Source organism: Mustela nivalis (assembly GCF_964662115.1).
Source record: "Mustela nivalis genome assembly, chromosome: 7".
In the NCBI taxonomy this organism is placed as follows: domain Eukaryota; kingdom Metazoa; phylum Chordata; class Mammalia; order Carnivora; family Mustelidae; genus Mustela; species Mustela nivalis.
Genome location: NC_139026.1, coordinates 68,203,569 through 68,230,395, shown reverse-complemented (window position 1 = coordinate 68,230,395; position 26,827 = coordinate 68,203,569). Strand labels below are relative to the sequence as shown.

General features: G+C 37.7%; 1 protein-coding gene and 1 pseudogene across 2 annotated transcripts in view; one reads left to right on the top strand and one right to left on the bottom strand.

Annotated features, from left to right (window-relative positions):
• LOC309868534 (small ribosomal subunit protein mS35-like) overlaps nt 1-8,856 on the top strand; it is a 46,893-nt gene extending 38,037 nt beyond the window's left edge. Inside the window, exon 6 of the mRNA XM_082738454.1 lies at nt 8,573-8,856. Coding sequence (XP_082594580.1) covers nt 8,573-8,705 — 133 coding nt within the window. The 3' untranslated portion in view covers nt 8,706-8,856. The remainder of the gene's footprint in view (nt 1-8,572) is intronic.
• An 8,337-nt stretch (nt 8,857-17,193) lies between these two features.
• Nucleotides 17,194-23,698, bottom strand: LOC309868887 (MANSC domain-containing protein 4 pseudogene; annotated as a pseudogene). Its single transcript has 3 exons — nt 23,217-23,698; nt 20,358-20,492; nt 17,194-17,852 (listed from the first exon to the last, which is right to left on the bottom strand). The product of its transcript is annotated as an MANSC domain-containing protein 4 pseudogene (transcript).
• Nucleotides 23,699-26,827: the final 3,129 nt, after the last annotated feature.

Below are 26,827 nucleotides of genomic sequence, written 5' to 3'. Positions count from 1 at the left end.
AGCTATTTCTTTGCCTTCTGTTACATCAGAATACACTGACCAATGCATGGAATGCAGTGTTTTTCTTTGTATTGAATTTATGCTTACAAGAGGACAAAAAGGTGATAGATGCAATTAAATTATTCTTTTGTTCTTTATATTCTTTTTTACAGTGTATCTGTGTTCCTTGGAATATGTTGTTCTGCCACTAAAAAGCAGTATGATTTGGCAAATTATTTAATGGGTCTGGGCTTCAGTTTTTGGTCTATAAAGCAGATAGTAATAGTACTACCTCATAGGGTTGTTGTGGAAGTTAAGTGAATTATTGTATGTATGGTGCTGACATACGTAGTAAGTATTCTAAAGTAAGTATTCTAATAGCTATATTCATCCCATGCTGCTTTCCTCACCTTGGCCTCCATTCAGTTCCGTGATTATACTGAGGTCTTTGCTATCTCCAGGTCTTTCTGGATGCTCTTTTCTCTGCTGGGGTTGCAGTCTTCCATTTGATTGGCTCCAACTCAACTCCAGGTTTCCTACTAGACTGGCAATTGCAGGACAGCACAGTGTGTGCCTGGCAGGGTAGTTGTGCAATAAAGATTTATTGAGCAAATGAATAATTGAGGCTTTGTAGAAAGGAGAACAGATCGTGTAGAATGAAAGGTTGCTTCCTATAGGGTTGTAGTCAGAACAGGTTCTCTCGTTGTAGGCAGGGAAGAAAAAAGAGAGCCCAGATATGTGTATATGTATTATATACACACTCATACAAATTAAATGCTAAAATTATAAATGTTTAGTGGTTGAAGTATTAAAATAGGAGTCTATAGGTTAATCAAACTCTGCCTAAATGGTGATCAATTTAAGCTTAGTGATATTTTTAATTGCCACCCAGTAATTTGAAGACGATATTATTTATACTTTAAAATTAATATATTGCAGCTACACTTCAAAAGAAGAAACTCTTGGGGCACCTGGGTGGCTCAGTTGGTTAAGCATCTCCCTTCAGCTCAGGTCATGATCCCGGAGTCCTGGGATCAAGCCCTGCATTGGGTTCCCTGCTCAGCCAGGAGTCTGCTTCTCTCCCTGCCCCTTACCCCACTCATGCTCTCTATCTCTTTTGCTCTTTCTCTTGCTGTCTTTCAAATAAATAAACAAAATCTTTGGGGTTGCGGTGGAGAGACTGGTTGAGGAGTACGTGAGAGTTTATATAGTGCTATCTCTTTTGTATGTGTTTGAAATTTTCTGTAATAGACTCCTTTAAATCACAAAAACAAAATGTATTTAGCCTCATAGAAAATGATTAACTTAGAGGTGCCTGGGTGGTTCAGTCAATGGAGTGTTGGACTCTTGATTTTTGGCTCAGGTCATGATTTCAGGGTCATAGGATCAAGCCCCCAGTTGGGCTCCGTGCATAGCACTAAGTTGGCTTGTCCCTCTTCCTCTGCTCCTCCCCCTGCTAGCATGTGCCCTTTCTCTCTAAAAAAAGAAAGAAAGAATTAGGAAAAAAAGAAAAGAAAAGAATTAGCTTATAAATTGGATTTTGGGGGCACCTGGGTGGCTCAGTGGGTTAAAACCTCTGCCTTCGGCTTAGGTCATGATCTCAGGGTCCTGGGATCAAGCCCTGCAACAGGCTCCTTGCTCGGCGGGGACCTGCTTCTCTCTCTGCCTGCCTCTGCCTACCTGTGATCTCTGTCTGTCAAATAAATAAATAAAATCTTTTTTAAAAAATTGGATTTTGTTCCACTACATTATTATTGTATTTGAATAATGAGGATTTTTTTTTTCTGTTTTTTATTTCATCAGCAGATGCCTAATACGAACAAGCATAGGTACCCTTTTTCTAAAATGCTTGGATATGAAAACATTCATTTTTAGCCAGGGTACCTAGAGACATCCTGCTTCTCCCCGTACTGCCTAGCACATGGTGGGTTCTCAGGAAATGTTTTGTGAAAGAGTATGCAGGAGCAGTCACAGACCGAAAGGGAGTTTTGTCTGTTGAGCTCTTTCATTGCAATTTATTTGTTGAAGAAACCTTGGGCTCTTGTTTGCTGTGGGCTTTCCCATCATTTGAATTCTGCTGATTGTATCACCATACTATAATTTTTTAAGTTGATAGTTGTATCTAGAGCTTCATCAGATTCTATTTTGACTTTTTAAAAACTACTGTGTAATTAGTATTGTGCTCTTCCATCAGGAAGTCTATGGTATCAGATTATTTTTGTGAAATTTAACACTATTAGTTCTTTAAGTTTGAAGTTATAGAAAAATTATGTTTTAGATGGTGAAAATTATAGGCTTTTGAATAAACTTATTGGGGGTGCCTGGGTGGCTCAGTGGGTTAAAGCCTCTGCCTTCGGCTCAGGTCATGATCCCAGAGTCCTGGGATCGAGCCCCGCATTGGGCTCTCTGCTCAGCGGGGAGCCTGCTTCCTCCTCTCTCTCTGTCTGCCTCTCTGCCTGCTTGTGATCTGTCAAATAAATAAATAAAATCTTTTAAAAAATAATAAATAAATAAATAAACTTATTTAAGAAAATTGATCCAGACTAAATTTCCCAAAATTTGTTATTGCAAACTTAAAAAATAAGTTTTGATTTTTATTTGTATAAGACATTATCTTATTCCATTTAGGTTGCTATAACACAGTACCACAGACTGGTCTGTTTATAAACAAAAGAAATTTGTTTCTTGTTTTTTTGAAGTTTGAGATATCTAAGATCAAAGCATTGGCAGGTTGGGTGTCTAGTGAGGGCTCACTTCCTGTTTCATAAACAGCGATCGTTTTGCTGTCTCCTCACATGGCAGAAGGGGCAAGGGTTTTCTCTGGAAGCTCTTTCACAAGGGTGTTAATCTCATTCATGAGGGCTCCACCTCATGACCTATGCATCTCCCAAAGACCCCACCTCCAATGCCACCATTTGGGAATTCCATTCCTACAAGAATTTAGGGTGGGCATTGGGGGGGCGGAGACCCAAGCATTCAGTCTATAAGAAATATGTTAAGATTTGTTGGAACTTGTTAAGTAGAATCATTGGGAATCTTGGAGTTATATCATAAAATATAAAAAGATTTCAGAATCTCATAGTTATAATCCCATAGTACAGATCTGATATATATAGCAATGTAGTTTTGTGTTGGTCTGTTTTGGCATTTATTAATTCTGACTTCTGCTCTATCTAGACTGTTATTAATCCCATCCAGCTCTTCCTTAGGCATAGCCTTCAAGGCTTTTGATTGGGAACTTGGTTAATCAACTTCTATATCTGCTGTAGAGTCATTTGTACTTTTCAGAAGTTTTGAGCTTAGCTTGGTGTAACCTCTAACCTTGAAACAGAATCTGGTAGATGTTTTAAAAGGGTGATTGGGGTAGGGGGTGCCTGGGTGGCTCAGAGGGTTAAGCCTCTGCCTTCAGCTCAGGTCATGATCTCAGGGTCCTGTGATCAAGTCCCACATCAGGCTGTCTGCTTGGTAGGGAGTCTGTTTCCCCTTCTCTCTCTCTGCCTGCCTCTCTGCCTACTTGTGATCTCTGTCAAATAAATAAATTAAAAAAAAAAAAAAAAGGGTGATTGGTTGTGCATTTAAAACACACTTCTTCCTTCTAGTGCGACTTTGTCTCCTAAACATTCTGAGATTATGGGGGATTTTACTTTGCTTTTTAGAGGTGTGATTATGATTTCCCAGCTTCTCCATAAGTAACCCCAGAACTAAAACCAGTCATGTTTGGGATTCTTCAGTTCCAGTCTGTTTTATAGAGCCCTGTGTAACAGCTCAAATTTCACGTATTCCTCTATACCCAAGAAGAATCCTGCATTTGCCAAGTGCCAGTCTTGTACAGAATTGGAAAATGCCCTCAGGAAAGAAAATGTTTAAGGATTTTCAAAAGGATCCTTCTCACATCCTTGCAGCCTGGAATTCACATTCGTCTAGTCATCACTGATTCTGTAACTCTGATATCTTTTTTTTTTTTTTAAGATTTTAAAATTTATTTTAGAGAAAGAGTGAGAGTGGGGGAGGGGCAGAAAGAGAGGGATTCCCAAGTAGACTCCCTGTTGAGGAGGAAGCCCTACTGGGGGCTCCATCCCAGGACCCTAAGATCATCACCTGAGTTGAAATCAAGAGTTGGGTGTTTAACTGACTGAGTCACCCAGGTGCCCCAAGGATTTTATATTTATACCTCTTAGAAATGAAAAATATTCTAACGTGACAAGTAGTATGGACAGTATTACTGCCTTTATATCATTGACAAAGATTAAGATGTTTTAGAATAGCTTCCTAATATATCATTTATAGAACAGCATCTCTTTTAGTTAGTTCTGTTCTCTCTTCAATGACAAGCTCTATTTGGTTGTTACTCATCTGTGAAAGCTTATACATTAATGAGTAGTAAAGATTTCCCTCAAAAAGTAAATAAATTGATAATAATTAGCTTTTACTTTTCCTGCTTGAAAAACAGAGACATTCTAAAGATGCTGTAAAGATATTTTCTTTCATTTAACTCAGGACTTCAAAAAAGTAAATTTCTTTTTCTTGACAAGAATGGTATTTTGTGTGCGTGTGTGTGTGTCTGTGTTTTCTAATCTACATCTGATTAGACATAAAATGCCTATATCCGAAGGAGACTGCAGGAAAACTGGAGATAACTTAGTAAGAATAGGCAATTAATTGGGAAAATTTAATCAGTGATAGCATTTATCAAGAAGACATGAAGTTACAAGAATCACGAAAAACATTACCTTTATATCAGGGATAAGAAATAAAGACCTCTTGTTTCTTTAACTATTTTATCTAAACATTATAAAAATAATGATACAATTTTGTGAGTGGGAATAATTGCAGAACATTCGAACAATTTGGTTTGTGTTTATATTTACAGTGAAAGTTTCTATTTATTGTTTGATGGGGGCAGTGATGCCCTTGACATAGAAACACATTTTGTAGGTAGGCTAACAAGGATTTGAATCCCACTCTCTTTCATTCATCTTCATAAGCTATGTTTTATTCGTAGCAAGCATTTATTTAGTGTTTACTCTTAGCCAGTTGCTCTAAGTGCATGGATATTCCTTACCTATTTTATTTTATTTTTATTCCTTACCTCTTTTAATTCACAGAACAGCCCTTGGAATCACTTCTTCTGTAACACAAGTCTGTCACAGTAGTAAGTGATGAAGCTAGGATGTAAACTGAGTTCCGTAAAACACCAAAGCCCATATTAAATATTGTGTCATACCACCTCCCTGTGCGATCCTGAGCAACCACACACACACACACCCTAACTCTGTAACCCCCAAAGCTTTGGAAATTGCTAGTTTTTTCATAACTTATTTGGTGGCAAAATGAGACTTGAATGGATGAAAAACATTTACAGCCTTTGTTCATCCCATTTAGTGTGACTGCATACATGTTGCTGCAAAAATGGTGATGTATTTGATTTAGGGTGTCCTGTGGTTGATCTTCTCTGGAAATGTTAACAAAATATATGGTGTATGCACTGTATTAATTTTCTAAAATGTAAAAAATTCTGAAATCAGAAACATTCCCAGGTGGCTATGGCCCCTATTTAACTTCCATATTACTTTATTTTTTTTCTGTAGAGATGTTAACATCAAACCCAGTAGGTTTTAATAAGAATTATATGAAATAATTAACGTATGTAAGCATTTAAGGTCCGTGGCATATAAGTATTTAATTTATTGGTATTGTTACTATCATTATCTTGGAATTTATATTCAACTGTGCAGAGTTTGGATCCTAAAGTTATTAGAATTGTTGAAAACATGAGTTTTGTTTAGCTTGCAGCTGAAGCCCAACACTGCTTTGTGTCTGTGTAGGATTAGTAGGAAACTATGCCTTCTACACATTGTAGTCACTTTGACTTACCACTGGCTATTTAACACAGTATGATTTTCTCCTGTAAGTGTTTGTTATCCCTTAGTGCAGTATTTCCTAACCTTTTTTGTGTCGCTGCACACAGAGAAAAGTCTTTCCTGAGATCAGTGAAGGAAGAGGGTGCTTGTGCACCGCTGCTCCAGGGTCTCCTGGCCACCTGAGGGCCGAGAGAATCAATAGCATGGCACACTGTAACACTTTGACAAAGCAGCCTAGAATTGTGTACACCAAACATAAGCGGAAGATAAATGAAATGATGAAGATTACAGTGAATTTACTTTTGTTACCTCTTTAAGTATCTATTTCAGAATAGGTGAAAAAATCCACATAAAACTAAGTGAAAGTTATAATTTTTTAAATTATTCATTTCTTAATTGTCTTCTAGCAGTCAAGAATGAAGTAGATTAGAATTTTTTTTTTAAAGTAAGAGGTAGATTGACTGTTTTACATAGTGCTTTATATAATGTATTTGTTGGAATCTTAAGGATACTCATTTGTAAGTTAGAATTATGAAGAAACCATGACACTGTTTCATCATTTAAAGCACTTCTAAGAGTAGATAGGACCAAAGATACATTTAATTTAGGGCATTTGTTTTTTTTAAGGGTCTGACATTTATTTTTTCCCCAAATATTACAGTAAAACGTAGGTAGGGTAGGATGATTTTGTCAGTTTTCTTTTTAATGTAAAATTCAGAGTTTGGCTGTTGGAAGTTATTTGCACAGGATACAAGAAGTTGTTTCACATTATTCACCCACCCCGCCCCTTTGCCAAGTCTATGGGGTGAATCACAGCCAGATTAAAAAAGGAGTGTAGAGTTAATTCTCAACCAGATAATATGTTTCTAGAATGTTAGTTGCGATGTTTTCCTCAGCTATAAATTCAGGATAGGGAGGTGGGGCAAACAGTATATAGGGAGTTGTGAGTATAGCCCCTTTGGCTAAGGAATTTGAGGGTCAGGGAGACACTCCACATCCTATTGGTTTATCTTGAAGGAAAGGTTATTTAGTTTGAAGGATATAAACAGGATTTCTTTTTCTTGTGGTTCTTTGTGGAGGAGACTCTTTCCTTGCCTTCAGTTAACCCAAATGGGGTTAGCTGAGTCCATGGCATATCCAGGGGCCTATTTGCAGTTGGTGGGGCTCCTCTTTACCTTTTGAGGGATGCATTTCCTGTGCTTTTTCTCTTTTCCTTTTTTGTTTCTTAAGATTTTTTAAAATTTTTATTTATTTGATAGAGATCACAAGTAGGCAGAGAGGCAAACAGAGAGAGAGAGAGGAGGAAGCAGGCTCCCTGCTGAGCAGAGAGCCTAATGCCCCAGGACCCTGGGATCATGACCTGAGCGGAAGGCAGAGGCTTTAACCCACTGAGCCACCCAGGCACCCCTCTTGTGCTTTTTCTTTTTTCATGGACTCGAATAGTAAGGTTGGGGACAGGAGGGAGGCAGAAGTGGAAACCGACTCCTTGGTACTCACTTAATTCTGAACAGACTTGGAGCTCTGTCTGCTCAAGTTGGGGTCTTTTTCAAGAGGAGTTTTCAGAGATAAAATAATTTTGACAGCCTTACAAATCTTTCTTTTAATACTTCAGAAATGTTCTAATTTGCGGGGTTTACCACCTTCAAAAGCTTTAAGAATATTGGATGATTCTATAATAGTATATAGCTCAGAATATGTTATTTTGGAAATAAATATTGTTAATATGTTATATTATGTTAGAATATGTTAGTTTGAAAAGAATGTGGCTGGCATTCAGCACTTCATTGAACCAGGGCTTATTATTTATCAGCTGCGTTCCTTGATTTTTCACAGATTGTTACATCTTCATCTAAATCAAAAATCTGAATTATATTAATATAAAACCTAACAGTGTTCCCTAAGATAGCATAGTAGTAACTTTTGTAAGAAAAAACATGTTAGTGGGGAGCCTGGGTGGTTCAGTTGTTAAGCATCTGCCTTCAGCTCAGGTCATGATCCCAGAGTCCTGGGATTGAGCCCTGTATCAGGCTCCCTGCTCCAAGGGAAGCCTGCTTTTCCCTCACCCGCTCCCCCCTGCTTCCCCTCTCTCACTGTGTCTCTCTCTATCAAATAAATAAATAAAATCTTTTAAAAAAAAAAAGAAAGAAAGAAAGAAAAGAGAAAACAAGTAGTAACAAAAATTGTTTCCCTTAGAGGAACAGAAAATAAAGATAATAACAAAATAAAATTCCAGAATATATGAAGCCATTAGGACTAAAAATCATGTATTACACATGTATTTTATATTTTTTATTTTATTGTAATGATTGGTATTCCTTGTCATCCCCACAGGCATGTTACAAAGATAAATACAGTCTTTTCTCAACTCTTTATTATTAACCTCAGAAATGTGCAAGTGTTGATGTGTTAAGAGTTTAGGGATTAGAAAGCTGCAAAAAATGAGTTTTCTGTCTCTTTTGGGAAATAGTGTTGCTTTGTGAGTGGAATTTGCAAGCCAGATAAATTCTGTAGAGTTAGTGAGTGGTAATGTAGTAGTCACATTACAGAGTGTGGGGTCCTGAAACAGTTGGTGCAGGTGGATAGCAGTGCTGTAAGGGAGGGAAATCAAAGTTCACATACAAAGTATCCATAGGGACTCCACATTTTGCAGATTCTCTTTCCCTAAAACAAAAACAAAACTTTGTTTTTGGATCGTATTTCTCAGATTTCAGAACTCATTTTTTTCCTTTCAGAAAACTGAAGAATGGGAGAAAGATAAGACTGAAGCAGACATGGAAGAGTATGTATGGAACAATAGCTCCTCTGAAAAAAATATTCTGGAAACACTTCTCCAAATCAAAGCTGCTGAGAAAAATCTGGATGTAAATAAAGAAGAGCTCCTTGCTACGAAAGAAGTTGAAGAGTACAAAAAGTCTGTTGTTAGTCTTAAGAATGAAGGGGACAATGAAAATACCCTTTCTCAGTACAAAGAATCAGTGAAGAAACTATTAAATCTAATGTGATTTATTTAGAAAAATCTCCTTGATTTAATTTTTATTTTATGATTTTTAAAAATCTCCTTGATTTAAAATCTCCATGATATAATTTTATAATTATCTCACTTTATATAAATTTGAAAATGCTAAAAAAAAAAAAACGTTTTTACATATTTCAGATTTTTTTTATTAGTTTCAGAGGCTTAGTGATTATTATTAGTTTAGTGATTCATCAGTTGCATATAACATACCCAGTGCTCATTCCATCGGTTTCCCTTTTTAATACCCATCCCCCAGTTACCTCATCACCCCACCCACCTCCCCTTCAGCAACCCTCAGTGTGTTTCCTAGAGTTCAATGTCTCTTACAGTTTGCCTTCCTGTCAATTTTCATCTTATTTTATTTTTCCTTATCTTCTCCTGTGTTCATCTCTTTTATTTCTTAAATTCCACATATGAATGAAATCATATGGTATTTGTCTTTCTCTGACTTACTTATTTTGCTTAGCATAATACTCTAATTCTATCCACATTGTTGAAAATGATAAGATTTAATTCTTTCTGAATAAAAATACTACTGTGTATATATACCTCATCTTTATCCATTTGTTTCCCTTGTCTTTGGAGACATATCTAGCAAGAAGTTGTTGCAGCTGAGGTAAGGTTGCTGCCTATATTTTCTTCTAGGATTTTGACAGATTCCTATCTCACGTTTAGGTCTTTCATCCATTTTGAGTCTATTTTTGTGATGGTGTAAGGAAATGGTCCGGTTTCATTCTTCTGCATGTGGCTGTCTAATTTTTCAGCACCATTTGTTGAAGACACTGTCTTCTTTCCATTGGACATTCTTTCCTGCTTTGTTGAAGATTAGTTGACCATAGAGTTGAGGGTCCATATCTGCTCTCTGTTCTGCTCCATTGATCTATGTGTCTGTTTTTGTGCCAGTACCATGCTGTGTTGCTGATTACAGCTTTGTAGTAGATTTAGATTTTGGCTTTATTTGCTGGTCTTTTCCCAGCTCCTTTAGGTCTAAGGTTAGGTTGTGTATTTGGGACTTCTCTTGTTTCTTTCTTTCTTTTTTTTTTTTTTTTTTTTTTTTTAAGATTTTCTTTATTTATTTGACAGAGAGAGAGAGAGAGAGATTACAAGTAGGCAGAGAGGCAGGCAGAGAGAGGGGGAAGCAGACTCCCCACTGAGCAGAGAACCTGATGTGGGGCTTGATCCCAGGACCCTGTGATCATGACCCAAGCCGAAGGCAGAGGGTTTAACCCACTGAGCCACCCAGGCACCCTACTTCTCTTATTTCTTGAGAAAGGCTTATGTTACTATATACTTCCCTCTTAGGACCATCTTTGCTGTATCCCAAAGGTTCAGAACTATCCTGTTTTCACATTTGTTTCCATGTATATTTTGAGTTCTTCTCTAATTTCCTGATTGATTCTTTAATAAGGTGCTCTTTAACCAACATGTATTTGTGTTCCTTCCAATTTTTCTCTTGTGATTGAGTTCAGGTTTTAAAGCATGGTGTTCTAAAAATTTGCATGGTATGATCTCAGTCTTTCTGTACCAGTTGAGGCCTGATTTTTGATGCAGTATGTGATCTGTTCAGGGGAATGTTCCATGTACACTCAAGAAGAATGTGTATTCTGTTGCTTTAAAATGAAATGCTCTAAATAGATCTCTTAAGTCCATCTGGTCTGGTGTGTCATTCAAAGCCCTTGTTTCCTTTTTCATCTGCTTAGATGATCTGTCCATTGCAGTGAGTGGGGTGTTGAAGTCTCCAACTATGATTGTATTATTATCAGTGTGTTTCTTTAATTTTATTAATTGGTTTGTACAATTGGCTGCTCCCAAGTTAGGGGCATAAATATTTACAGTTGTTAGATCTTCTTGTTGGGTAGACCCTTTTATTATGATACTGTGTCCTTTTCATCTCCTATTATAGTCTTTGGTTTAAAAAGTCTAGTTTGATGTAAGGATGGCTACTCCAGCTTTCTTTTGATATTCATTAACATGATAAATGGTTCTCCACCCCCTCATGCTCAATTTGGAGGTATCTTTGGGTCTAAAATGAGTCTCTTATAGACAGCATATCAATGGGTCTTGTTTTTTATCCACTCTGATATCATGTGTCTTTTGATTGGAACATTTAGTCCATTTACATTCAAAGTAATTACGTAGGAAGTTATACCATTGTATTTTCAGTAAAGTCACTGTTTCTGTAGATTGTCACTGTTCCTTTCTGCTGTTTGTTACTTTTGGGTTCTCTTCCCTCAAAGGATCCCCTTTAATATTTCTTACAGGGCTAGTGTAGTGGTCAAAAATTCCTTTAGTTTTTGTCTAACCTGGAAACTCTTTATCTCTCCTTCTATTCTGAATGACAACCTTGCTGGATAAAAGTATTCTTGGTTGCATATTTTTCTCATTTGGTACCCTGAATATATCATGCCAGTCCTTACTGGCCTTCCAGGTCTCTGGGCAAGTCCGCTGTCAGCTTTATGTTTCTACCATTGTAGGTTATGGACCTCTTGTCCTAAGCTGCTTTCAGGTTTTTCTCTTTATCTGAAATTTGCAAGCTTCTTTATTGTATGTCCAAACACAACTCCAAACTGAGAGTAAGGGGTTAGAGAACCATTTATCATTACCTCAATCTTTTTATTGATTTTGAGGGGGTGTCTCTGTCCCTCCTGGATTGAATGCCTATTTCCTTCCCTAAATTAGGGAAGTTCCCAGCTGTAATTTGTTCAAATAAACATTCTGCCCTCCCTCCTTCCCCTTCATCTTCTGGGACCCCTATTATCTGGATATTATTTTGCTTTATCGAATCACCGATTTCTGGAAGCTTTCCTTCGTGATTAAGTAGTTGTCTCTCTTCGGCTTACTTATTTTCCATTATTTTGTCTTCTATATTACTGACTCTCCTGTGCCTTATTTATTGTCACTTTCAGAGCCTCCATTTTTTACCGCATCTCAGTAATAGCATTTTTAATTTTGGCATGACTGTATTTTAGTTCTTTTATTTCTACAGTAAGGGATTCTTTAGTATCTTGAATGCTTTTTTCAAGCCCAACTTGTATCTTTATAATCATTGTTTTAAGTTCTAGTTCAGACATCTTACTTATATCCATATTAACTCCTGTTCTTCTTTCTTTTGTTATTAAGTTTCTCCATCTTGTTATTATGTCCAGAAAAGAAAAGAAGAAAGAGAGAGTAAAGACGACAATATTTCTAAGAAGTGGCCACTTTTCTCTTTGTAGCATTGCAGCATTTCTTTTATCAGATCTCTGGTTGAAAATGCAAGTGTTCAGAATGATTTGATAACTATCTAGCTGAATTCCAGGGATAAGACTAACAGAGGGTCCTTACTACTCCACCATGTTAACTCTAGAAGCCACATCACATTTAAAATATTTTCTCATACTAATGCATCATGGCAATGATTATTCAGCAATTTTCTTATTTGTATGGTGTGGCAGTAGAACTGATTAGACGACCTGTGTGATTCCTTCTGGTTTGAAAGTATTTAAATTTTATTTCTGCCATCACTTTAATATTCATGTATATACATATGTTGTTATTTTATCTCCTATTTCTTTTTATACAAATTAGCACCTATTGGTTGCTTTTAAATCCAGATCTTCCTCAACTTAGGATGGGGTTATGTCCCAATAAATCCATCTTAAGATGAAAATATCGTAAGTTGAAAATATATTTAATACACCTAACCTACCAAGCATCATAGCTTAGTTCAACCTACCTTAAACGTGCTCAGAACACTTAACATTAGCTTACAGTTGGCCAGAATCATCTATCACAGAGCCTATTTTATAATTAAGTGTTAAATATCTCATGAAGTTTATTGAATACTGTACTGAAAGTTAAAGAATGGTTTTATGGGTACAAAGTGGTTGTCATTAAACAGGTTGTTGACCCTTAGGATCACATGGCTGGATAGGAGCTTTGGCTGCTGCTGCCCAGTATCATGAAAATGTATCATTATATATCACTAGTCTGGGAAAAGATCAAAATTCAAAATCTGAAGTATGGTTTCCTCAGTATGTTACTGCTTTCACACCATTATAAATTCAAAAAATCGTGAGTCAAAATAAGTCAGGACCAGCTGTAATGACTTTGGTTATTTAGGAGGCTAAGTCCAGAACCTACTTCCCTGTATATAGTTCAGTGCTTTTTTTTTACATAACTACTGTCCACCCAATGCCTTTTCTACAGATGCCAATTCTGATTAGAAACAGGTTCTTGGAAGTATATTTCTAATCTGAAAAGTTTGCTCCATTCCTCTCTTTTGGGCTCACTTTATGTTAATTCAACTCTGCTTAGCATCCTTCTTTCTGTTTTCTGGGGCTCACTTCTCCAAGCCAATGCTTGCAGAAAAGTGGAAATGGAGGTTAACTGGTATTCATCTCTTTAGATTCCCCAGTTAGAGTTTCTGCAGCTCAGAAAAGAGATGAGTTGTAAGACCTTGAAATTAATTGGAGTAAATGACAAAGTAAGACTTGTCCTATGAAACATTCCATTCAATTTAACTGTCAATTCAGTCTTTTTATCTATTATGTCTACCACTTCCAAAGTTGTAAGTGGTTAAGTTAATTAAAATAGAATTTTATTTTCTATTGAGTTTAATTACTTGGAATTAATGAGTTTGTTACTTGTCCAAAACTTACTTTGCCTAACAGAATTAGAGAACATAAATGAAAGCCAAAAAGAATTTGAAAACAGTTACCCAAAGGATTTATATGAAATGAAGGTATGATTTAGTATTAGCAAGTTCAAGAATCTGTATGTTATTAAGTATGATAAGATGACCTTGACTGCAAAAAGAGAGATACATTGTAACCCACTGCATAGAAATAGTAAATTAGGGTGCTTGGGTGGCTCAGTGGGTTAAGCCGCTGCCTTTGGCTCAGGTCATGATATCAGGGTCCTGGGATTGAGTCCTGAATTGGGCTCTCCGCTTGGCGGGGAGCCTGCTCCCCCCACCCCTGACCCCCCCGCCTGTATCTCTGCCTGCTTGTGATCTCTCTCTGTCAAATAAATAGATAAAACCTTTTTAAAAAAAATATAAATAAGTAATAAAAATTAAAAAAATTTTATTAAAAAAATAAAAATTAAAAAATAAATTAAAATTAAAAATTAAAAGCATACTTTAAGTGTATTGAAATGTTATATTTCTTAGAGATTCATGGAGTTTAAGGAATTTCAGATGCAGAAACAGTATTGAAGAAGGGAACATTTTGAAAATAGAGGTTGAGGAGAAATCCTTTGGGAACATGTAAAGAGATGGTAGGTTAGGGTCATCCATCTTTTGAAATAATACTATAATAGTAGATAAAACAGAGGAGGTAATGCTGTGTAATAAAAAATCTGACCTGGCCCAAAGAGAGGTCTGGCCTTTGCTTGCAGCTTCTAGGAGGTAACCTATGTCATACCTCATAGGAATATCTTTGTTTAGGGTGAGAGCCAGTCACAATGGATTTTAGGGTGGGGCTGGCCACACCTGACAGTCTTAGCCATGCCAGCAAAACCACATGATTTAGAGGAAGGGGCATTAAGTCACCTGGGATCAGTCCACCTGGCAGCTGAGATCAACCACCCAGGTAATCACTCGGTCATACCCATGCAATAGAGCCTCTATAAAATCTTTGAACTGCTAAAGTTTGGGCAGGTTTCCCTGGCTGGCAGTACTCTGGGCATATTACCATACACTGGTGCAGGAAAAGTAACATATCTTGCCTCTAGGGGCAGACACGAGAAACTATAACTTTGGAACCCTCTGTGACTTCATTCTATGTGCTTCTTTCCTTGGCTGACTTTAATCCATATCCTTTCCCTGTGATAAACCATAACCATGAGTATAACAGCTTTCCTTGAGTTCTGTGAATTATTCTAGTGAATTACCAAACCCGAGGGTGGTTTTTCAGACAGACCTCCCCGGTCCAAATTTATACTTGGTGTCTCACAGAGCACTGTACCCTCTAGCCTTTGCAGTTTGGGTATCTCCAGGCAACTGATCTGAAGATAGGCTGTAGCACTGACACCTAATGGCAAAATCTTAGAGCTGTGAGATTAATACAGAACTTCCTCAGATAGAAAGCAGTTACGATCATTATAATTTTAGCAATAATTAAACTACTGTTTTTCATTAATCGGATCTTTACCCATCCTTTAAGATATTAATTGAGCCAATATATACAATGAACATCATATTTATCCTTTAACCAAGTCTAAGGGATATTTGCTACATTGATAACACATTGACTGCTGACATCAAACTTAAAATTATATAACTCAGAAGTTGCTTAAACACATAGGCAACTAAGAAGTAGGATAAATCTGTTCCCTTAATTGTGACATGCTTTAGTTCTTTCTTTGCATATGTCTTCCCCAACAGTGGTAAGTATTTCATAATACTGGACAGTTACAGACTTTTTAAAAGAGGTCTGGCTAGTTACAATGTTGGGAGGATTTCAGTATTATCATTACTTTGCAATTGAGTTTAACAATCTTGGCCTTGGTTGTTGACTGGTTGTTGGCCTTGAGAATCTTTTATTGTTTCTTGAGAAAGTTTTAAATTCTATTCAGAAGTTCTCTTTTGGTCCTTGTGGCTTCCAGGAAGGACATGGTTTCTAGGCTCGGCGATTTTTGCTTCCTGGCTGACACTGGCCTGGTTGCATCTGCAGTCTAATAAATGTCTTCAGTTTATCTGATGGTCACAGATAGTGGCTGAAGAAGAGGAGTATGAGTTTGGTTTCTTACAAATGTAAATATGTTTTCTCAAATTATGGTCATTTTTATAAAACTACCAATTTTAGGAAATGAGCAAATTCTAAGAAACCCCAAGGAAGAAAAATGTTTTTCTAGCACCCCTGGTTTTTTGGAAACCTTTAAAAGCTTGTATATAAAAAATAAAATAAGGTAAATTAAAAACTTGCATATATTTTAAAGAAAAATAATCTTTTAAAAGATTGTACAAATAATTTTTAAAGACTGCTTCCTGAGTTACTTATTGAAATATAATTTTAGGGTAATTTAAGTCTTTATATCCTCCCTATGTAATATGAATAATTTTTTTCCTAATGAATTGGGAAAGAAATTGATAAAATTTAATATTTAATATCATGACTAGTAAATAAGGGTAAGTTGATGACATTGTAAAAATCAGATTTTTATTTGTAGCTAATATTCCACTGATAGAGATTTTTTATATTTCTTCCTTATATTAAAAAAAGAAACAGACATATTTTTCCCCCACATAGTATCAACACTAGGGAAAGAAACAGAAACACCTCTTAAGCCACTGGACAGTTTGTTTTAACATAAGAGAGAACAATACTGTTTTATTAATCCTGTAATAGGGCTTTCTTTTATCTATTCTTGCATATTGGCTGTCTTTTAGTATCTCTCCTCACATTTAAAAAGAGTTTCAAGGGTTAGATTAAGGGTCTAAAGCTTAAAATCATTGGAGACTTGATTGAATTAAAGTGTCTGCACTTCAGGGTGGGGGTGGGGGTAGATCTGGTGTAAGATTTGGACAGAGCTCAAATACCTACAGCTAATGTTTGCACCTGGGAAAACACTACATACACGTGAGGGCTGTAAACTAAAACTCCCAAACTTTATTCAACAGAGATCAACACAATTCCAGTACCAGAGTTAAAGGCATGTCAACTTTAAAAAATGAAGATGGTTTAGGATTAAGAAGAATTAATCAGTCGAACATCAAAACTAAATTTTTTTAAAAGGCAGCATTTGCACATGTGTTAGTAACTGTAATAATAGCACTTTTCTGTCCAATCCACTAAAAGATTTTATTAACATACATGACAATTATTTGACCTTGACAGGAAACATATGATATTATGGTGTTTTCCTCTCTGTATTTTTTTTTCCATGTTTTTTGGAGGCTTTTAATCTAACAGTGATTTCCAGCATGAACTTTTGAACCAGATATCTATTAAATCCTGCCCTCCCTAATATTAAGCTATGTGACTTTAGGGAAGATAGCCTCTCTCTTCTCATTTTCCTCATCTGTAAAATGTGATAATAATACTATAGTCATTTTAAAAAGTATATCTAATTCATAAAATTATATCCATGAGGGAATACATGTATAGCACTTAGAAGCATATCTCTCACACTGTGCTAAACAAGTGCAGGGGTCAGAATTTTGGAACTTTGGCAAAGGGTAGACTATTCACAAAATAGAAATGATCAAAGCAGTTAAGTTTATGAAGATTATGGCCTTGCAATCCTGTGCAATATTTATTTTTTTTAAACAAACAGCCCTTGTCTTACAGAAAACTAAAAACGATACCCTTGAAAGCTTACAATCTTGTAACTTTTACTATGAAGAGTTCTTCTTTAGAGTGTTAACTTTTTGACATGCCTGGATCCTGCCTTTCTCTGCCCTGGCTTATACTGGCCCTGCTGCTTTCTCCAGCATCCAGATGCTAGGATGATCATACAACAGCAAAGAAAGATGACAGAGGTACAGAGGGCCACTGGAGCCAGCCACATCTTTGAAGTCACAGATGCCCCATCAGGTGTCATGTCTTCATTCTCAGCTGTGTGGTTTCTGCTGTTGGACCCCTTGGTTTTATTTAGTAATTGCTTGCTACTGTTGAGTCGGGATGGAATAGGCCTATGAAAAGCTTTTGTGTCTATGGGAACAAAGAAAGGAGAAATAGTCTTGTTATCTGGATTATTGATGAAATCAGTGCTGTGTGACACCATATTTACCTCTGTGGTAATGGAGTTATTCAGGGAAATGAGTTTTGCCCAAGAATCTGTGGTTAACTCCTTGGAATACCTAGTACTGTTTGTGTTGACAACCAAATCTTGATGTGTGGTTGATGACGGCATCTCTGTTGATGGTAGCATTTGGTTTATCACTGTGGTTTGTTGTTCATCTAAATGCGTAGCTTTTAAAATCCTTAGTCTGTCCCGTGTGTTAGATGAGGAACGAGTATTTAGATATGTGGGACGTGATTGTTCAAAAACCAGCAAATCTGGATCTATACCTGAAAGATAAATAAGGCATCATTCATTTTATTTTTTATTTCAAGGAGAGAATATCAAAGCACAGCTTGGAGAAGTCTTGGGTTTGCCACCAAGTTAGTGAACTGAGCTTAAGTTCAAGTTCTACTATTGCATATTTCTGGAAGGCTTAGAAACGTCCTGGCCACATTTGAATTTATCTTAACTTTCAAGAACACTTTCTGTTACAAACAGCTGGCTCCATCATGGAGGATTCTTTGTGTCTGCCGGGGCTTCTGGGTAACAATAGCCAATGTTAGTGCAAGAATTGCAAAAAAAGCAGTAACCATTTGAGATATGAAGCATCTTAAAGTTTTAAAAAAATAAATAATACAGAAGTATAACTGTATTCAAAATCATGAGCAAAGCCCTCTGTCTCCTCCCTTCCCAGTCCCTGAAGGTAATGACTTTGTCTTCAGTATTTTCTCTCTTGTAAAGGAACTCCTTTCCCTCTGACTTCAGACACAAGCAAATATTGCTCTGTCTATAAAGGGGAGGGGAAAAAACTTCTCAACAGCTTTTCAGTTGTCTCTCCTATCAGTTTCTGTCTCTCTGCCTCTCTCCCTCTCAACATAACGATATCCATTTCCTTTCTTTGTTGTTTGCCTTCTGCCATCTTGTTCCATCCACACTATTCTGTCAGAATTATGCTTCTGAGATAATCAGTAGTTTCCATATTTCCTGGCCACCTCATTGTTCTGACTTCTCTTTTACCCTCAATCCTGCTGGCCATCCTTTCCCTAAAATTCTCCTTTTGTGACTCCCTGGAATGCAGACTCTCTTGACACTTTATCTCAGATTGCCTGTTTCTCATTTTTTCTTTCTTTAGCTGGTTCTCTCCTTGGTTCAAATTGGTTGTGTGCTTTCCACAATCTTTAGTCTGTGGTCTTTTCCCTTCATCTCACCCCTTCACCACACACACACACACACACACACACACACACACACACACACACACAAGTATCCTCATCGGCTGTCACCATTATGTCAGTGGCACTGAAATCCGCATCACCTGTTATTTCCTCTTTTTCGGTCCCTGGTCTCATTGCTCCTGTGGTCTACTGAAGGTTCCCACCTAGACATCTCATGTCATCACTGAACAGTCCCAAAGCCAAAATCATTTTGTCTGGCTCTCTATCCCTTTCCGTGACCTCACCAATCTTCCATCACCCAAGCTGGAATCTATGTACTGCAGAGCAATCTTGGACTCCACTTTCTTCTTTTCCTTCATCCAAAAAGTGGTTCCTATCTGGTTCCCTCCCAATGTGCTGGTAATCATCCCTCCTCTTCATTGCAGTTCTGGTCACCTTCTCCAGATCTAATGCTTCCCTGACTAGATATTCTAATTCGCATCCTGCATATTATTTTTCCAGACTAAAGACAATCACACTCATCACTTTAATGATAACGTTCTCTCACTAAATTCTTTTGCTGGTTCTCTGTTGCTGACAATGTCAAGTCCAAACACTGCTTTGTCCAAAACACTTTTGTAACCTGGCCTACCCTATCCTTACCCAGATTTTCATTGCAACCCCAAAAGTGCCCCTTTTGTAGCCAGATCTGTTTTCTACTCTCCCGTCGTGTGATATAGAACTCCTTGTCTTGCTTCTGCCTGGCCTCTTCCACGAAGCTGCCTCTGAACATAGGTTTCTTTAGTCTCTTCTTTTGAGTGCTTGTACTTGAGGCAGTATCACACATTTTTGTATTTAATTAGGTTCTACACTAATTGTGAGCCTTGTCATATCAACTAGATTGTAAGAAACTCGAGGGCAGACATACAGCTGCCATCTTCTGCAATGCTGCTCCTGGCCTGAATTAGGTGTTCAGTAAATAAAACCAATGATGAAATTTAGCGCCTTTGTATCCAGATGGCAAAAATCTATTTTTTCACATTTACCAATTTGTACCATGTGTTTGTATACATGGGCAAGGCACGCTTAAATGTGTATTTATCTAAAATAATGGTTATCTTGGGACCATTGGTAGGCTAATGTATGTTAGTAAGTGCATTTCCTTGTCCTTGACATCAATCTTTGTAGAAGCCTTGTATACAGTGTCTGTCCATAGACCTCAAAACTGCCACTAAGCATTTTCTTTGTTCCTAGTAGTACGCTTAGCCCCTCCAGTAGGAATGCCTTCTTCTTTTTTTTTTTTTTTAATTTACTTATTTTTTTCAGCATAACAGTATTCACTATTAGGAATGCCTTTTTGGGCTTTTGCTAGGGGCTCCTGGAATATAGGTAATGCTTAAGCTCTTCTTTGATCACATACAATTTGTTATCATCTGGAATGAATTCATCAGTGCTGAGCATGCCAAACTAGAGCAAATTTATTTGTAGTTTTCTGCCCTGGATGCCCAAAACTTTTCCAGATAGAGATCATGGGAAAATAGTGGTTCAGGTTGTTACCAGCCAGTTTCTAGGTTATACATCTCTACTAGAGCGTTACCAACATTCTTCAGCATAAACACAAAATGCACAAATCATTACCTTCTGTTACGTTGTATAAAATGGCACTGGTTCCAGGCTCTAATATGCAGCTCTCCAGTGTGGGGCAGTGAACATGGAGGCAGTTGACATTGTCATGCATGGGATCATGGTAGAAGACAGCCACGTTACAGGAAACTGAAAGGAAAAGTGCATCTGCAGGTGGTTTTGGTTTCTCCCAGCTGGAAGAGCTCTGAGTAGCTTCTATTTCTTCCAAGAACATGGCATTCACACCAGTATATTGCAGGGCTATGTTCAGACATCTCACAGAACATGGTGAACTACAGTAACTGTTTCTATGAATGTGGAAAATGCCCTTTTAAAAGAAACTGTCCATGGATTTTTCTCTAATCTTTCACACATTCCATTCCACACAGGATTACCTGGAATCATTTTCCAATCCCAGGATTTTATGTTCATGAAAAGTTCAGTTGGCTACAGAAGCCCCTGGGGCTTATCAGATTTCTAGTTGCAGTGCCCTCTCAGAATGCTAATGCACCGGAGTTCACCAGAGAAAGAAAAACAAAAATCAAGTGACAGATGTTGTAACAAAAGAGGGAGTCATGGGAAGGCAAACACTGCAATTACTGGGAGAGGCCCGGATGGTAGAAAGGCAGCAGGCCAGGTGAACGCTACCCTGACCCTGATTATAGGGGAGCACTAGCCCCATTTGCAAATCACACATCCAACGGAAAGCCCATTCAATGTCCTTTAAAGAGGAAGAGAGTCCACTGACAAGGATGTGAACATTTGGAATTCTAGTGGGTGGGGGTACGTCACTGATGCTATCCCCCTTCTCCTAAATAACTTTGCTCCATAAAATACATCATGTTATTTCTGGAAACCCTTAAGTCTGATTTGCTGAGTGCCAGTATCCAGTCTGTCCTCCCTAAAGTACAAAACAGACTTTCCTCCTGCTGCAGTGTAGTAGGAAATATCCATTGACCAAAGGTATCAACTTCTTTAATAAAATAAGATTACAGAGGGATAGCATACAATTACCAGACCTCAGAGTATCCCTAAAGCTGTTGTGGAACTGTGGTTGGCCAAACCTTTGCTGCTTCTGTGTAAGGTTAACTGTGGGGAGCTCTATCCCACCCCTCCCCCGTTACCTCTGGGCCAGCCAGGAGGATAAAGAAGAGGGCAGAATTCAATGAATAATACATTGCTAATACATTTTAGATTACAAATGCATTCCTTAAAGACTGGACTGTCAAGTTTAAGGGAAAGGATTAAAAATATGCAAATTTAGACATTTAAATTTTTGATAAGAAAGTAGTTGATGCTGTAAAGAGAACAATTTTAAAAGAAGTTTTATATTCCTCTTCGTGTACATTTTAGAGTTCCAGCTCTGAACAGGTTAGTTATTGCAGGACTGTGGCTTTTTAAAGTTCTGGCTTCCAGCTAAAAACAGACGTGTGTTCGTGCCCTTTCTTCTGGAGGAAGAAAACCACAACTTGGAAGCTACAGAGGCTCTAAAATCATGGAATTCTACTGGATGCTTAAAGTATCCCTGGAAGTCCAGAGGACACAGTTTCCCTGCAATGGACAGTCAGGTAAATGGATACCATGGGAAAATGCTGAAAGGTACACCCCCCCACACACCTTCCCTTCAGGCTTATGGGAGTTAGAAGCATCTTTAAGGTGAGAATCTAGATTGGCAACCTTTTCCAAAAAATTTCCCTTTGGGGCACCTGGGTGCCTCAGTCAGTTAAGCGTCTGCCTTTGGCTCAGCTCATGATCCCGGGTCCTGGGATCAAGCCCTGCATTGGGCTCCCTGCTAAACGGGAAATCTGTTTCTCCTTTCCCTCTGCTGTTGCCTCTGCTTGTACTCTCTCTCTCACACACACACACACACTCTCTCTCTCTCTCTCTCTCAAATAAATAAATTCTGTAAAAAAAAAAAATTCCCTTTAAAAAATTAATTGCTCTCTTGTGTGCCTGATTAACTTTCTAGGGCTTAGCCCGGGACAGCTTCTCACACTGTGGTCAGTTTACACCCTTGGGTAGCCTCAGTACACATCCCAGAAATCTGCCATGTGTACTTGGATAGGAGGCACTGGCAATTAATAAGTCAGTATCAAACCATGGAAAGAAAGTGTAGAAGAAACAAGAGAATTATTTTAACGTATTGTGTTGCTTTTGCTATTTCTTTCCAAGTAGCTTTAAAATCTTGGAAAAATGAAAAACAAATGAAAGTAGTCTTTAGACAATTATAACTGGAAATTCTGCAATAATGAAATGTTTTCCTTATTATAAACCTTGATCATATTACATGGGTGATGCTTAACTCTGATTCTGGACTTCAGACAAAAAAATCAGAATATTTAAAATATATATTTATTTTCTTTCTTTTTGCTAGTTGACATATATCTACCTATGTCCTTCAAAACATCTAAACAATCTAAATTCTTGCTCAATGCAACCCACATTTGCTCAACACAAACAAGCACATTTCAAAAATTTGAAATATTGAGATCACCAAAAGAAGTTTGAAAAAGAAATTATTGTATTATTTTTTGAAGCCAAATATGCCATTTTGGGGGGATGTGGAAATATTGTTAGTTAACCCTCGAGGAAATAGTTTCATTTAGTGCTTTAGTGAAGAAAAGAAGATTCTGTGTTACCTGTGGGTTCCATGGCACTCTGGACCATCACCAGATTTGTAAACTGAGCCAGAACTGATCCAAATGGCAAAGTCAGTCTCAATCTCTCTCCTGCCTCCCCCATCCCCTTGTCTCTCCCTCATCTTCCCTAGTCCTGATCATCTGTTCCCTGGAACCTCTGCCTAGAGCTCCTTACTTAGGTCTTCATTTTCTAAGTTTCTCCTGATTTTTGCTCAGGCATATCATTGATACTTACCATCCTTCCTAAGGCAGCAGCTCCTGCTACATTTCTGGCCGGTACTTTCAGAATAATACTTCAGGAACTGAGCTCCCAGCTTCTGAGACTCCTCCAGGTCAATCAGAAGACCTGGAAAGCGACGGATCCAACAGTCTCTATAAAAAATGGTGGGTGAGCAGAGAGAGTCTGAGGTCCACCCCATGCTCAGCAGCAGCACCAAGGCTGTTTCCACCACTGCCACGTGCATTTCCGTGGTAGGAAGATCGGGCAAGAAGTCTGAGATCCAGACAGACGCCGAAGCTGACCATCAGGGTTGAGGACAGGTTCTGGAATTTCAAAGCTGTTGCTAAGGGACTCTCCTAGAGAGTCACCTTCTAGAAAAGTGAAGCCATTCTTTGACTGCATATTGATTTTTCTTTTGTTTCTTCCCAGCTGAGCCCTAGGTGAACATTTGACTTTCTGATGTTAATTCTGAACATTTTCCAGGCCATTTTGATACTCTGTCCCTTAACCTCTTGAAGATGTGGATTCTCTCCTCTGCTTTTCTTCTTTCTCTGAAAGTGAATAGTCACAGACACCTCTTCCTAAGTAAATATAAAGACAAGTGGAAATCCTAGCCCAGAGTCTTTCTGAGGAAAACAATAATTTAGTCACTTGACGTCAGATAAAGGAAGGATCCATCATACCAGAAACAAGACATGGTTTGTAAGGGGACTGTTGTATGGTTTTAAAGAAACCTGTGACTGCAGACTTTTAATTTTTAAATTTTTATTATATTTTTTAAAGATTTTATTTATTTATTTGGCAGAGAGAGAGAGAGAGATCACAAGTAGGCAGAGAGGCAGGCAGAGAGAGAGGAGGAAGCAGGCTCCCCACCACAGAGAGTCTGAGGTGGGGCTCGATCCCAGGACTCTGGGATCATGACCCGAGCCAAAGGCAGAGGCTTAACCCACTGAGCCACCCAGGCGCCCAACTGCAGACTTAAAAAAAAAAAATGTTCCCCCTATGATTTAAGTTCTGGTATTTACATTCACCAGAAAACCAGTTTGTGCCCTGGTTTAAATTTTTTGTTTTTATTAACAAAATAACAACAACAAAACCTTGAAAGTAAATGAAAACTGAAAATGAAAAAAAATTAATTTTGCAGTGATTTTGAAAACATTGAATGTGGATATGTGGATCCTGGTCACTTCTTGGAGCTAGGCATTCCCCACCCCCTCAAAGGTCAACCACAGACTTTCTTTAAAAAGAGAAAATAAAACATAACAGTGAAAGTTGTGAAGAAGTTCAAAAAGTGGAAGGAGGGGGCACCTGGGTGGCTTAGTCATTAAGCATATGCCTTCCTCTTGGTTCCTGATCCCAGTGTCCTGGGATTGAGCTCCCATTGGGCTCCCTGCTCAAGGGGAAGCCTACTTCTCGCTTTCCCACTCCCCCTGCTTGTGTTCCCTCCCTCGCTCACTCTCTGTCAAATAAATAAATAAAATCTTAAAAAAAAAAAAAAGTTCAAAATGGGGGCTTGTTTGCAAGTTATAAAAGATACTTCTTTCTGAAGCATATACAAAATGCATAGTATCTCTGACTAAAGCAGGGACAGTTTCTAAGAAATGTGTATTAGGGAAATGAAATGGTTTTAAATTTCTAAGTATTGGGGCGCCTGGGTGGCTCAGTGGGTTAAGCCGCTGCCTTCGGCTCAGGTCATGATCTCAGGGTCCTGGGATCGAGTCCCGCATCGGGCTCTCTGCTCAGCAGGGAGCCTGCTTCCTTCTCTCTCTCTCTCTGCCTGCCTCTCAGTGTACTTGTAATTTCTCTCTGTCAAATAAATAAATAAAATCTTTAAAAAAAATAAAATAAAATAAATTTCTAAGTATTAATAAAAATCACTTCAATTGCAAGGCCAAAACATTCGAAAAGATACTAAAGGAGGCAAAAAATGGCCTCTCACTTTTGTGAAGGTTGTAGTTTCCATATCCCATGATGATGTCCACGTTGACAAAGTAGTTCAAAATATGAAACTGTTGGGTTTTTATGCCATTTTTATACCAAGCATAAGTGAAAATCAGCTTTTGGCATAAAGTACGGCTGAACTGCTCTTTTTAAAAAAAAAAAAAAGATAAAGCTTTTTCTATCCTGTGATCTCAGTTTCTTTCGTACCTTTTGCACAATGACTCATTCACTTACTTGGCACAAAAATGTTAACATTCTTTGAATTTTCATTTCTCTACCTGTTTTGTAATAATAGCCTATCACATATGCTTTAATTTTTAGAAATGATTTAATCATCAATAATAAGCAAATAATCAAAGGGCTGAATAACTTTAAAAACAAAACATTTTACTTTCTCCTAAGCAAAAATTATAACATGGATTAACTCCTAACCCTGCATAAGCCACCTAAAATATACTAAAAATGATTAATGTGTTATTCTATTGAACTTCTCATAGAAAACAAGTTTCAGTTGCTTACCTGCAAATAATCCGACCATTCTGTCTGTTCCAAGGAGAAAGGGAAGAGAGGTTTCCTGATGGCAAAGTAAGTGACAGGCGAGGAACAAAAAGATTACTCCCTTTTTTTCCATGAGGTTCCATAGATACAGCAATTAGTTCATGCCCCGGGGACATAAACCAGAAAGTCAGCTTTCTAACCTTCTCCCCTCAGTGTCTTTCAATCACATTAAATGCAGTTTCTTTTGGGTGATATAGAATTCCTTGAAGTTCTCATGTATCCTGCAGGGATAATGGAACAACCCATAATTGCTTAATCCTTTTGCTGTCAAATGGTATTCAAGTAAAGATCAAAGTTGCATTTTTTAAAGAATCTCCAAATACCAATGTAAAAGCATGCTTTAAAATTTTTTAAACATTTTTTTTTTTTTTTGTGATTGCATAAACATTCAGTTGGAAACCAGGAACTTCTTGGAGCCAAATATTTTGAAAAGGAGAGATAGAAACTGGACTGCAGGGGCAGAGGGAGGAATCCACAATGGGCTGAGATATGTGGCCCAGAAACATCTAGTCTCAAAATTGTCCATGTGAGATGAAATTACAGAAACCAGAAAGCAATTCCAACTCTGAATAAAAAATTGCTATATAGGCTTTTTATAGATTTTATCAAATATTGAGAACTGTTACACTATTGCAATGCAGTGATATATTGTATTTATTTCCAACTGAGTGCTCTTAAGAAGGGTTCAAAGATTGTATTCTTACCTTAAAAACCACATTTTTCTTCCAAGAGCCTGATTCAGTTGTTCTAGTCTGGGAACCAGAATTCTTAAAAGCGTCCCAGGTGATTTACTAAGATGTTTGGAAAACACTGACATAACACTGACTGCAAAAAAAATGGAAGTTTTACTTACATTAAGATGCTCAATCGGAATTAAATATGAACGATTTTTATTTTTTTTTTTAATATTTATTTGAGAGAGAGAGAGTGCACACATGGGGGGGTCAAGGTGGGGGTAGAGAGTGAGGGGGAGGAAAAACAGACTCCCTGCTGAGCAGGGAGCCTGACCTGATGGGGGTGGTATAAAGATGAAAGGGGTTGGATCTCCTGTCCCTTCCCAGAGATCATGACCTGAGCTAAAGCCAAAAGTTGGATAGCCAACACACGGAGAATCACCCAAGAGACCC